This window comes from Mixophyes fleayi, chromosome 7, assembly GCF_038048845.1.
Source record: "Mixophyes fleayi isolate aMixFle1 chromosome 7, aMixFle1.hap1, whole genome shotgun sequence".
Taxonomy (NCBI): Eukaryota; Metazoa; Chordata; class Amphibia; order Anura; family Limnodynastidae; genus Mixophyes; species Mixophyes fleayi.
In genome coordinates this window covers 126,715,090-126,729,149 of record NC_134408.1, presented here as the reverse complement: position 1 = coordinate 126,729,149, position 14,060 = coordinate 126,715,090, and the positions used below count along the sequence as shown (strand labels likewise).

At 38.8% G+C, this 14,060-nt stretch overlaps 1 protein-coding gene across 1 annotated transcript in view; it reads left to right on the top strand.

Moving 5' to 3' along the window:
- COL28A1 (collagen type XXVIII alpha 1 chain) overlaps nt 1-14,060 on the top strand; it is a 58,359-nt gene that overhangs the window by 5,497 nt on the left and 38,802 nt on the right. The window contains exons 4-7 of the mRNA XM_075180702.1: nt 4,552-4,611; nt 6,376-6,429; nt 12,257-12,301; nt 13,927-13,953. Of these exons, the coding sequence (XP_075036803.1) occupies nt 4,552-4,611; nt 6,376-6,429; nt 12,257-12,301; nt 13,927-13,953 (186 nt within the window). The remainder of the gene's footprint in view (nt 1-4,551; nt 4,612-6,375; nt 6,430-12,256; nt 12,302-13,926; nt 13,954-14,060) is intronic.

The following is a 14,060-nucleotide window of genomic DNA, read 5'->3' as shown; positions in this document are numbered from 1 at the left end:
CCTTTATAAGTTATAAATTATTATGTAATTTATGCCACTGTGATTAAAAAAACACTTCTAAATTAATTTAATTTACTTATCTGTTGATCTTATATGTCCATGGAAAGCTAATATTGTATTAGCATTCTGCACTGAAAAAGTATAAAATTGTCCTAAAGAAATCTCATGAATAATTATATTTACTATGACTAAACTAATCCTAACTCTGTCAATCACAGTAAAATATAGGACTGACAAATTGAAAGAAATAATCCTAATCTAATAAGGAAAAAAATAAAAAATAAAAATATTATGCAGAGCTCCTATTTTATAGTGAAATCACTAGATAATAAGATATTACATTTCTTAAATATACCCAATGTTAAAATTAAGAAGTCAATAGTGCTTAATTTACATATTAATTATGATTGCTAGACATATTAAAAGAACATATTAGAAGCATAATAGTCTCAATTACTATATATTTCCCAAACATCCAATGTTCCAATTCAATTTCCAATACATGCTGCCTATTGTCTATAAGGCTCTCCCAGTCCAGCTAAATATGTATAAAATGATTCCCAACCACTTTTTTTGTGCTATTGAGGAGCTTAAATACATGGTATACATAGTTGGTATAAAAACAATAGTATACCACTTTATTTTATTTTCTCCTTTTCCCAAGGGCCATCGTTGTGAATTGTTTTCTATATATTGATTGTACAACTAAGTTTGTAGACTGCAGTAGAGCAGGACTGATAGTCCCTAATTGTGTGTACATTGTAGTTATACAATGCATGGGTCCAAGTCTAGACTTGAGAAAAGGCCAGATACGCCTGGGCTCTTGATATGATATTATCCAATTTGTATTGCTATGTTACTACTATACCTTTAAAATTTGCAATCCCCGTCCCTTTTCAAGTTATAAGTTCATTTTGAAATGTGATAGGTGATGGCCTGTAAAATGAACCAATGGGGTGGGAAAACTTCTGTTTGATCCATTCTGATTACTGTCATTTAGATAGCTGCAATTGGTGGTAGAGGCTAATACAGTAGAGCAATTTAAACATGCTTGGGATAGACATAAGGACATCCTTATAAAGAACGAAGGACCTAATAGGGTTTGAGGCTACGAAAGGTTAAAAAATGGGCAGACTAGATGGGCCAAGTGCTTCTGATGTGCCGTCAAATTCTGTTTCTATGCTTAATAATCCCTACACCTTGTTTCTCGCACTTCATAGGGGCGCAAGTAAAAATGAGCAATGTTTTAATTATCGGAATTGCCTTTTGAAAAGAGTACAAACATAGCCATGAGGTTAAAAGACCTCATCTCTGATTGAGGTGGCCCCTAAGCGTCAAAGAGCATTATAAAACCTTGGGTTAGTCTCTTCGATACGATGAGAGATCCTCTTGTTTAAGTAAAGGCTATTAAAAGACTAACAATAAAAAATGTTTCCCTATCTTCTATTATTATTATTATTATTGTAGATTTGTAAGGCACCACAGTGCTCCGAAGCGCCGTACAGTAGGGAAGACAAGGACATACATAAAACAGGACATACGTAAAACAAGAACAGACAAGGCAGACAAAATGAATGGAGACAAGAATACAAAGGATATGAAGGACCCTGCTCATTACATTGTAAATGGAAAAGGACTCAGCTGAAACAAGAGAAGCGAGTGTGGCTCAGATTGGAGATTGGGATAGTTGTGAGGGTGCATTAGCGTGAATAGTGTTATTGAGGATAAGGTCACGTCTAAAAAAGAGATGGGTTTTCAAAGAGCATCTAAAGATTTGAAGTTTGTGGGAAAGTCTGATTGAGTGTGGTAGGGAATTCCATAAGTGGGGAGCAGCACGGGAGTGAGAGGTGGTTATCAGAGATGAGACAATGCGCAGGTCAGAGGTAGATCTAAGAGGGTGGGAGGGAGAGTATTTTGATATGAGATTTGAGATGTATGCAGGGGTGTTGTTGTTGAGGGCTTTGTAGGTAAGGGTGAGTAATTTGAATTTGATTCTGGAGGACACAAGGAGCCAGTGTAGGGATTTGCAAAGTGGTGCAGCAGATGGAGTGGTGAGAGAAGAAGATCAGTCTTGCAGCAGCACTTAGGATGGATTGAAGTGTGGATATATGGGTGTCAGGAATGCCAGATAGCAGGAGGTTGCAGTAGTCAAGACGGGAGATGGTGAGAGAATGGATAATAGTTTTGGTAGCATGTTGAGTAAGAAAAGGGCGTATTCTGGTAATGTTTTCAAGGTGGAGTCAACAGAACTGGGAGAGAGTCTGGATGTGAGGAATAAAGCAGAGGGCGGAGTCAAGTGTGACACCAAGACAGCGGGATTGGGAGACTGAGGAAATTGTGGTGTTATTGATAGTGAGGGAGATTTGAGGGTAGGTGGTGACCGACAGGAGGGAAGACAAAAAGTTCTCTTTTGGACATATTGAGCTTTAGGTACCATTGGGACATCCAAGTGGAGAAAGCAAAAAGACAGTTGGTTACACCAGATAGTATAGATAGTATAGAACAAGAGAGGTCAGGGGAAGAGATATAGATTTGGGTGTCATCAGCGTAGAGATGGTATTAGAGGCTGAATGAGCGAATTAGTGCCCCAAGAGAAGAGGTGTACAATGAAAAAAGTAAAGGGCCATGAATAGAGCCTTGTGGGACCCCAACAGATAGTGGGAGTGGAGGGGAGGATGTGCCAGAGGTAGAAACACTAAAGGAGAGGTTCGATAGGTAGGAAGTGAACCAGGAAAGGACTCTGTCACAAAGGCCAATGGAGTGAAGATGGGTAGGAGAAGAGGGTGAGCAACAATATCAAATGCAGCAGAGTGGTCTAGGAGAATGAGCATGGAGAAAGTACCATTAGATTTTTCAGTATGTAGATCATTGGTCACTTTTGTGAAAGCAGTTTCAGTAGAATGTTGGGGGCAGAAGTGTGACTGCTGAGAGTCGAGAATGGAATGAGAGGAGAGAAAGTGAGACAGGCGTTTGTACACTAATCGCTCAAGTAGTTAGAGGCAAAGGGGAGGAGAGAAATAGGGCAGTAGTTGGAGAAAGAGGCTGGATCGAGAGTAGGTTTCTTTAGAATAGGTGAGATGAGCGCATGTTAAAGGAAGATGGAAATGTGCCAATGGAGAGAGACAGGTTGAAGAGGTGAGTTAGAGGTGGGCATGCAGTGAAGGAGAGGGAGCGGAGAAGTTGGGAGGCAATAGCGTCGAGTGGACAGATTGTAGGGTGAGATGATAAGATGAGTGCACAGACTTCGTTTTCATTTACTGGAGAGAATAAATTAAGGGTGGATTGGGGAGTGTAGGTAAAGGTGGGTAAAGTGAGTGGAGTGAGTGAAATTTGGCATGAGGAAATATCTTGTCGAATGGTGTCAATTTTGTCTTTGAAATAGGTGGCAAAATCATGGGCAGTGAGGGAGGAAGGAGGAGGAGGTGTAGGTGAGAGAGAAATGAGCTGAAGGTGGCAAAAAGGCGATGTTGGTTAGAAGACTGGGTGAATAATAGAGATTTAAAGAATGTTTCTTTGGCAATTGAAAGGGCAGTACTGTAAGATGAAAGGATGCATTTATAGTGGAGGAAATCAGGATAGGATCGAGATTTCCTCCAGTGGTGCTCTGCAGTACGGGAGCACTTTTGCAGGTAGCGGGTCTGTTTGTTATGCCATGGCTCGGGTTTGGATTGTCGGAGACTATATGTAGTAGCTGGAGCTGCATTGTCTAGAGTTGAAGTGAGTGTTTTGTTATAGAAAAAGGCAGCCTGATTAGGACAGGACAATGCAGTCATTGAAGAAATTAGTTGTTTTAGTGAAAATGAGAAGTGGATTGGGTTGAGAGTACTTAGATTTTGATGTGTACGTGTGTATTTGGTGCAGGGGGGAGGGCATGAGGTAAGGTGAGGCTGAAGGACAGGAGGTTGTGGCCGGAGAGTGGGAAGGCGAAATTGGAGACATTAGAGATGGAGCAGCAGTGGGAGAAGACAAGGTCAAGGGAGTGCCCATCACAGTGGGTGGGAGATGAGGTCCATTGGGAGAGACCAAAGTTGGAAGTAAGTGAAAGAAGTTTAGTGGCAGAAGATACAGTGGGATTATCAATAAGAATGTTGAAATCACCTAGTATGAGTTATGAGTGTAGGCAGGTCAGAGGATAGGAAATAAGTGAGCCAGGCTGCAAAGTTTTCAAGGAATTGGGAAACTGGACCTCTTGGTTTGTCCAGGAGAAAGACAACTATATAGTGTGCTCAATATACTAAATGCATTGAAAACTGCCTTAATTTTTTAATTAATTAGTTGTTTAATTTATGAACATGCTCTCTTGGCTATTCAGCTTGTTAGTTAGGTTGCCCAACATGCTTATCAGTCTGATTATTATTATTTATTGGTACAAGTATTAAATATCATGTACTTAATAAAAGAAGACCTGTATCCTCTGTAATCATAGTCTGGTTTACACCTTTTGCTGAAGCATTTTTTCCTGTGCATTTTTATGAACAAAAAAAGAAAGAAAGTGCAGAATGTGTAACTTCTGAGTGACATTTCTCATTCATTGGGCAATCTTTATTCCAGTGTCGACAGTCACCAGTTTGTACCTGTGAGAAAGGTGAAAAAGGACCTTCTGGACCTGCTGTAAGTACAACAAATCATAAATATAACTACTGATTGCTCAACAATATTGTGAAATGTATCCTCGTATGTCCGTGAAACATGGCGCTTTCTGCAGAGGAAGTGTATCCCTTTATCCACTTCCCATTATGCTGAGAGAGCAAGGCGTACATTGACAAATTCCATTCCCATGTTTAAAGAGAACTACCTTTTCTTCTTTGCTGCAGACCTCTGAATTTTAAATAATAGTCAAACTACTTTACACAATAGGACAGCTAACGTCAATTGTGGCCTGTTAATGGTCAAACTAGAGCACTCATCCATAGTTTTAACAAACTACAGCATTCTTCCATAGTTTAACAAAAAGTGTATTTTTAAAATGATAAAAGTTGTTTTTTCTTGTGTCATTGGGTAATTTTTTAGTCATATCCCACAATCTCCAATTAAGCACAGGTCAAAAGAACCTATGATGTATATTTTGTTGCCAAAGTAGTATCACATAGTTGGCTACCACAGCCTCAATGTGTGGCAGAGGCTAGTCACATCTCCCTGGGGCAGAAGCTTGTCAACCCTATTTGAGGCTTTTCCCATGTGGCAAACGTGGGTCACTATTTCTTATAGCCAAGGTTAGTCACCCATCTTAAGCGGAGGCTACTAACTCATCCTTGTCCAAAACTTAGTCACTCTCCCCCTGTCTCAGAGATTGGCATCCTGACTAGATAGTTAGGCTGGGTACACTCTACAGAAAATTTCTCCCAGTGCCATAACAATTTTACCAACAACTGAAAGTCCCAATCAGCAGCCGATTCATGTGTGCACACTATACACATTTTACAAGATTTACTCTCAGATATGTGCTCTTTATCTGTCATAAACATCAGCTGAAAAGATTGTGACTCTGTAAACTCAATGGAGATCTGATCTTTAGTACATACACACTTCAGAGTTTGCCTGATATCGTTCCATTGTTTATAGAGACTTTTAGTTCATTCATAAAATCAAATCAAACGATACGTTGTGCTTTGAAACGATAATCATTGATCGTGGGAGTGTACATACTAATGCGACCGAATGGTCGTTTATCGTGTGATTGGCCCAATGATTGGGTGAAAAACCTATAATGTGTATCCAGCCTTAGGGTATTAGAAAACATTCCTGCTAGATTAAAAAGGAAAACTGTTTTTTTTAATTACTGTTTCATTATTCTTAAACAGTAACACATTTACATACAGGCGGTGCACTTATCTGAAAGTGCTTATCTGAAAATTTTACTGTATAGTTTTATTTAATCTATACTGATCAGTTTTGTTAGGAATTCAATGGAAAGGAATGGCGTTCCAAAATTTAAAACATCAGTTCATCTCTAGCCATTTTTAAACAAAATAATATATCATATGTATTTTAGTTATCAATTGTCCTAAAGGGAACTAGTATTATTATTATCATTTATTTATATAGAGCCACTAATTCCGCAGTGCCGTACAGAGAACTCACTCACATCAGTCCCTGGCCCATTGGGGCTTACAGTCTAAATTCCCTAACACACACACACACACAGACAGACCCACAGATGAGGGTCAATTTGTTAGCAGCCAATTAACCTTCCAGTATGTTTTTGGAGTGTGGGAGGAAACCAGAGCACCTGAAGGAAACCCACACAAACACTATATATAGAAACCGATTGTTACCTAGTACAATATAAATGTCATCACCGTATAGAATATAGTGTGTTGTGTCTTAATGCAGATTTGTTGACTGTATTGTATTGCTGGTTTATCTGTTCTCCAGGGTAAGAAGGGTCGGCCGGGCGATGACGGTGTTCCTGGTTTGAGGGGGAATAAGGTACATATTTTTCTGTTCATTCATTTATGAAAAATACGACATAATGCAACCCCTACTTTAAAATACTAAATGTGATTTTATAATGTATTATCACCATTATATGTCAACCTCTTTTCAATGCCACTTTTACCAGCTCTGACGTGTGTTTTAACATGGTATTATAAAGAGAAGGCACCGTAGTAGAATGTTGGAAATTACTTAGAAAAAAACAAGTCTCAGAGCAAGGCAATTTATTATTCCACAAAAAGTATTTTTTGCTGATCATTGTTATTAGTTATTCGGAGGGACTTGTATACAAGAAACGCCGGATTAATCAAGGAACATATACTTTTCAGTCGTATCACTTGCACCAGCTACAGGTCTGGTGTAAGTGCCGATTAATAGTGATGATGGCTTTATATGTATGCTAAAACTGGTGTTTGCAATTAGGAGCAACTGTAAAAATGCATCTTATGTACAGTAGACATACATAACATTTTAACAAATGTATTTCATAGAGGGGGGGGGTTATTTTTTAATGTTTAATCATTAATTACTAAATTATTAACAGGTGACATTAATTGAATAGTTTTAATTTTTTTCTGTGTGCTATTTTGGGACTTTATATTCCACATATGTATCCTGCAGTGCATTGTCTGTTGAGCAGAGTACACCCGTAATTATCAACATATATATCTTTACATCCACTCCTTGCTGAATGTGGACATCTTCCCGATTGATGTGCATTTTTCAAAAAACACACATTACGTTCAATTTCCATTTCTTGATTAATCAGGCCCTAAGTGTCTTAGGACTGTCCAATTGATTTATTGCCATTGGAAGAAAATGCCTTTGGACTAATCTATTTGTTACCATCCTGAACGCTATCCATTACCACTCATTCTGGAACACCTGAAATGACTGTATTTTTACCAACTTAAATCCAATGAAAAAAGATGTGAAAGTGATTCAATATTTCAACATCCCAACAGTACCTGCTCCCCTCGTCACTTTAATTAATAATGACACACCATTCAGATGGTTTACAACACCCCAGAAGGCATCTGACCAGTTGAAATACTTTTCTTATATTGCCTCCGGTGTTAGCTTATCTACATCACTGCTTTTCTATTCATCCTACAAGTAGATACATCCAACATTGCAATTTGGGCCATTCTATCAGAGCTCCAAGGTCCAAAGATGTTTACCATTGGGTCTTTAGTCCCCACGACTCTCCCCCATTGAATAGAATTATGATGTGAGAGGTAAGAAACTCATTGCCATAAAAATGGCTTTTAAAGAACACTAGGAGGTACATCTTGTCCGGTTAAAGTCTATACCAGTCATAAAAGTTTGCAGTACCTACAAGCTACTCAGCACCTTTATTCTTTACGGAGTTCCAACTGTATCTCCTATCCATTCAATCAGGGTCACACAAGACCAGTGTTGATGTCTTGTCAAAACAGGTGGATGGACAAGTAAGAACACTTATTAACAGTACTCCAAACAAGGAGAATTTCATGCAGCCTGCACACTCCATAGTCACATCCAGTAGGCCACCGATAGAGATCATCAAGTAGACCTTTCAGTAGGTCACCAATAGAGATCATCAAGTAGATCTTCCAGCAGGCCACCGATACAGACCTTTATGTACAGTTCCACCCAGAGTTGTTTAAGAAGTCTGCAGGATATCTCTTCAGCCAAAACAACAAGAGCAAGTACAAGATTATTTTCAGTCCTGTATGGTATGTACTAGTAACACAATTTCCCTGTGTCGTGTAACTGGGTTACTATAGCCCTTACTAGTTCCATAACCCTCATGGACATCCATCCCTGTGAAAGCTATTGTAGAATTCCCTCAGTCTTATTGCCACAATACTATTATGGTGGTAATATACTGTATACTGTATACTACTGGTAACAATCCATATTGCCTTACAGAATACAAAACTATCATCATCATCACCATTTATTTATATAGCTCCACTAATTCCACAGCGCTGTAGAGAGAACTCATTCACATCAGTGCCTGCCCCATTGGAGCTTACAGTCTAAATTTCCCAACACACAGACAGACAGAGACAGAGAGACTAGGGTCAATTTGATAGCAGTCAATTAACCTACTAGAATGTGTTTTTGGAGTGTGGGAGAAAACTGGAGCACCCGGAGGAAACCCACGCAAACACAGGGAGAACATACAAACTCCACACAGATAAGGCCATGGTCGGGAATTGAACTCATGACCCCAGTGCTGTGAGGCAGACGTGCTAACCACTTAGCCAACCGTGCTGCCCACTAATCCTGAAGCAAATTAAATCATCTCTTGGGCTCCAAATTTACCTCCCATTTCTGGAAAGCCTTAATATCATTAATACAATATCATTAATACAATGATTGGCTCTCACTATTCCCTCCAGACTGCAGAATATTCCTTTAATAATTTTTTGCATCAATCCATTCATTAGATCCCGTTTTTTTGTAATTTATGGATTGCATCTGCTGGCATATCCTGTAACTCTGAAAGGGGTCTCCGTCCAGGCGCGGTGACAGAGTTAAGGTATTAAGAACTCCCAAGACCAACTGCTCCAAAGCAGTGCACCTCCCTAAAACAAAAATTGCAGAAAGATATTGGCAATGAGACAAATGTTATGAAGTGGGGAAAAAACGTGTGGTTTTCCATTCAGTATTTACCTAGATATCTAGATGCCTTAAGGCAAAACATTGTGAAATGTTTAGAAGTCCTTTAAAAATTAAGCAACAAGTCAGGACTATAGTTTTTCAAATACAGTTGCTAGCACAATGATTAATGTGATATTCCATCCATCCCTTATAAAAAAAAAAATTGTGAAGACAAATCATTTTCCATGATGTCTACCAGCTCCTGTTGAAGGACAAAGAGAACAGAAATTCATTAGGCCGAAATTCTAGTTTCCTGTAGAAGGTCCATAGAGACCTTGGGAACAATATAAGCAAATATGTATTCCCCCAGACATTTTAATCAGAAATATTCTGATAAACTTGGTCCTAAGACACATAGATGATGTCTTGTGAAGGACTGGGGGTAATGTCAAAATCTGAGGGCCCTCATCCAGGCATGTCAGACATCTGACCCCCACCGTACAGTGAGTGTCTGGTAAATATATTATGCCAGGCAGCAGAAATACAGAAAGATGTCCTTTCTCAGCCAAGGAGGCCTATCCCAATACCAGTGCTTCACTTCTAGTTAGTTCATGAGCTGCCAGTGAAGCTGCTTCTATTGCTGAAGTGATGAGTTAATCCAAAATATCGGACAGAAGGTTAAACAGATGGAAGAGCGCCATCAAGATGCTGCCCTAAAGATGCTGCCCTAAAGATGCTCCAGGATTATTTGCCAAGATCCAGTTTAGGAATGTCTGTAGGATGTCCTGGTAATGGCAAGTGGGAAGGGATGTTAGTGTCAGGAACCAAGTCCGGGAATTCTGTCTCCCAATAATCGATAACACTGGTCTGGCCTAAAGGAATTGTTCCAACCTGTAATGTTTGCATTCTGTACAGTTCATCTGTTTGGCCTGATCCAATTATACTGACATTCAGTAATCTAGTTAATCAGTTCTGCAGAAGAGCAACTCAGCTGACTCCACTTTACGTTACATTAGAGACAAACCCAGAGAGAGCTTCTGTCTGGAGAAAGCTCTATAAAGAGCCGTGATTCTTGCTTTCCTGTGCCAGATTAGTGTTCATACAGGACTTTGCCTGAGCTCTTCCTTCCCTGACTACCAGCTTGAATTTAATAGTCGTTTACTTGTTGCCTACCAGTCTCAGTAGACCTGCTGCTACTGCAATTGGATTCCTATCTTGATCTTGCTACCTGGAGCTTGCCAGCACTAGCCTGACAAATTGTCGAAAGATATCCCTATATTTGCCACTCTTTAACGTCATGAAAGACAACAAATTTTTTCCCTATAGTGTCCGTTTCTGCCTCATAAATGACAGAGAGTGACAGTATATTTCACAAGTGTTGATACTGTATTTCAACCGTACCTACTGCTTCTCTGCTTTATTCCTCTCTTACTCCAGCTTAGTTTCCTCAAGCAGTGATAAAAATAACTGACAGAAACATCCAGGGGTGGTTCAAACTAATATAATCCCATTTCCTGCACCCAACCCGCTGTAGCTTCTTGCCTATCTCACTGATAGATAGTGACAGCATTCATTCATTTCTCTTATTTCATTTATTTCTAACAAAAAATAAAATATGCAATAAAAAAAAAAAGTATACCAAAACATAATTTAGTAAATAGAAAATTAAACAAAAAAAAAGTGTAACTGCTTTGTCAAAAACCAACAGTCATATATGTATAGAACACAGTAGTGGTGCATTATCACATATACATTAACATCACTTGTATATTATATTAACATTATTATTATTATTACATCTTATTCACCCCTCTTTTTCAATCATCATTTTCGTCTAAATTAGAAATTAGAATTAGCCCAAGAATTTGTGAATGCATGAAAATAAATGGCAATAGTGTGTTACATACCATTATGGTCTAAAGCAGGGGTGTCCAACCTTTTAGCTTCCCTGGGCCACATTGGAAGACGACGAGTTGGTTTGGGCCGCACATAAAATACACTAACCCTAACGATAGCTGATCATCGAAAAAAACATAGAAAACATAGTTAACATATTAAACTTACTTGGAAATGAAGTTAGTAAGTGTTAGGAAACCTATTGCAGAATCATGATTAAAGCAGTAGTCCCATTACCAGCTGCAATTTAACTTACCTGCATCTGCCCCTTAGTGGGGTTTGGGGAATTAAATGCCAAAAACTTTTTTTTCCTCTCTTTCTGCACCCATGAATCATTTTTTTTATTGACCAGTTTGAAATGGTCACCGATAAAGGAAGCATCAGGAGGACTAATAGAAATCTACAGGGATTTAAAGATAGGGTGGCAGGAAAAATGGCTCATGGAGCAGCCTCCGATGAGGGTAACAGTGGGTGATATTTTCACCCTACTCAGCACTGCACATTTAAAATGGTTTAAAATATTAAAAATACAATCATCTCTTGATATTTATATTAGATACATACAGAGAACACAGCTAGTTCATAATTGCATGGTGCAGAAAGTCCAAATTCAGAGTAACAACAATAAGATACTGTATAATCTTTCACTGCTGCTGATAGTTCGCGCGGGTGACTCCTCAGTGCTGCGCTACACAATGGATGTCGGGTGTGATGACGTCACCCCCGACATTCACTGCGAGCGCCACACAGAGGAGGCAGGATTTTTTTTTGCAGCGCTGCCCCCTTGCCACAACCAAAACTCTTGCTGGGCCACATTTACAGGCATGGTCTAAAGTCTTAACAGCATATTTCTCATGCATTAATATTCACATTAGTACAATGGACCGTGTTGGTAAAAGTACAGTGCATGAAACTACAGCTCTAACCTTCAAAGATCCTTAAAAAGGTAAAAAGTTAAAACAATACATTTAATCAAAGAAAAAGACACTTATGTGTAATAATAAACCAGTAGGCTTTTTAAACATGTGTTAAAACTATAATAAACAAATTTGACAATAAAGGAGGTAGGAGCTGGGAGCGATAGATGAAGGTTCAGAGGGCTGCATCCGCAGCAAGCAATTGTCTTCAGGCATTTTTATGCTTTTTTTCCAGCACATGTGTGTGAACGAGCCATAACATGTCCTAGGAGTTAAAGCACTGATTGCCCAAGGTGACCTTAATAATATTAGTATTCTACTATTGACCTGCTTCTGTGTTCTTGTCTAGTGCCCAACAAATGGGAATCAGGAATCATTATGAGCAAAATAAAAACATGCATTTTTCTTCATTGTAGGGGGAATCTGGACTGAATGGTATTCCTGGAAGAGATGGACTAGAGGTAAGATCGTAAAAGCAATACAATATGTTTCAGGACTATAAACAAGTACAGAGATATATACGGTAGTACTCTGAAATGTGGCAGAATAAGCTTTCAAAGTATGCTCATCCAAATCTTTGATGTATAAGAAACCACTTGTAAAATCAGCTTAACGTTTAAATCAAATAAAATCTAAGTAAATAATTTTTATGAAATACACAACTATGTGCAGAACAATTAGTGCCACCTCGTATGTATACATAGAATGTTTGCTTAGCAATACCTATTTATGTTAATAGCAAACAACTAGAAAGCTATAAAGGACACATATTGTAATAGAATAAATTTTGCTCCCAGGAGTTTACAGTCACATTTTGACTGGGATTTGTGCAAGGTCTTAAGGAGTTAGCACTAGGAGTCAAAACAACATATTTAACACAAATCAGTCCTGCTTCTTACAGTTGTCTTATTAACTTGTGAAATTGGCTAGATTATACTTGCCAACTCTCCCTGAATGTCAGGGAGACTCCCTGAAATAGGGGTGATCTCCCTCACTCCCTGAAGAGTCTGGCATTCTCCCTGATGCTGAGCCAGTACAAGACGTGGTTGGCTTCACCATCTGTGGCATGATGACACAGTTCAGAAATTGTGTCCCATGTCCATGTATTGATGCCTATGGAGGTGGCCATTTTCATGGAGACCAAGATATAATCAAAGACTGACAGGTGAGACAACATGACTTCAGTAATGGAGACAGAAATGTAAAAGACACTTCAGTCCCTAGAGATTAATTAGCTGTTTTTTTAGCGCACAGTTGCCCACTCTCCGGAAATGACCTCCCGGGCTCCCAGGAGAGCAGGGAAACCTCACGGTTCTCGTCCCCGCAATAGATAAGTGGCAGGGGGTGGGGCTTAATGACGCAAATATTGTGTCATTTTAGCCCCACCCCCTGCTGTAATTGGCCAAAATTGTGACAATTGTTAAGGGGGTGGGGCCAAAATGACGTGATTAATCAAGCCCCGCCCCCATACGCCCACGTCCCCTGGGATCTCCCTGAAGCCAGCGAGGAAAAGTTGGCAAATATGGGCTAGATGTATTGTATTTGCACAAATGAATTTGTCTAATCATTGTTACTTGTGCAATGGGTCACGTCTTAAATTTGGTTCACATGTACAGATCTAGGATACATGTTTAGCAGTTTTATGATAAATCAGCTATCAGCTAATCAGTTTTATGATAAATATGATATTAAAACTTCATTATGAGCAATCAAAATCAGTGGATGTATGTACAGCTAGATTTGGAACTCTTGAGCTATTAATGTATTGTTGCATTACAGCTGCAAATAGCTTTTTTTTTTAGAAAACTCTTTTGTAATTAGCCAAACCTTGAGTACACAGAAAGTAACTAAGATTATGACTGGTAACTTAAAAAAAACAGAACAATTATTATGACCTCTTATGGAAGTACCTATGGGGGAAGATTTTTGGCAACACTTTAACAAACACAATAGTCCACTTCCTGCATTAAAATGTATTCTATTTCCAGAATGATTGTTATTAATTATACTATAAATTTTATTAAATTATTTAGAACATAAATAAATGTATGTTCTGTCATATTTAACCTCATTCTTTTTCTTACAGGGGAAACCTGGGTATAAAGGAGAGCAGGTAATGTAGTCAGTCACTGCATCTATATTAAATTTAGGAGGGTATGTACACAGTGCCATGTATTAAAAAGTGCTCACATACAATAATGATTACAGTAATGGACCATA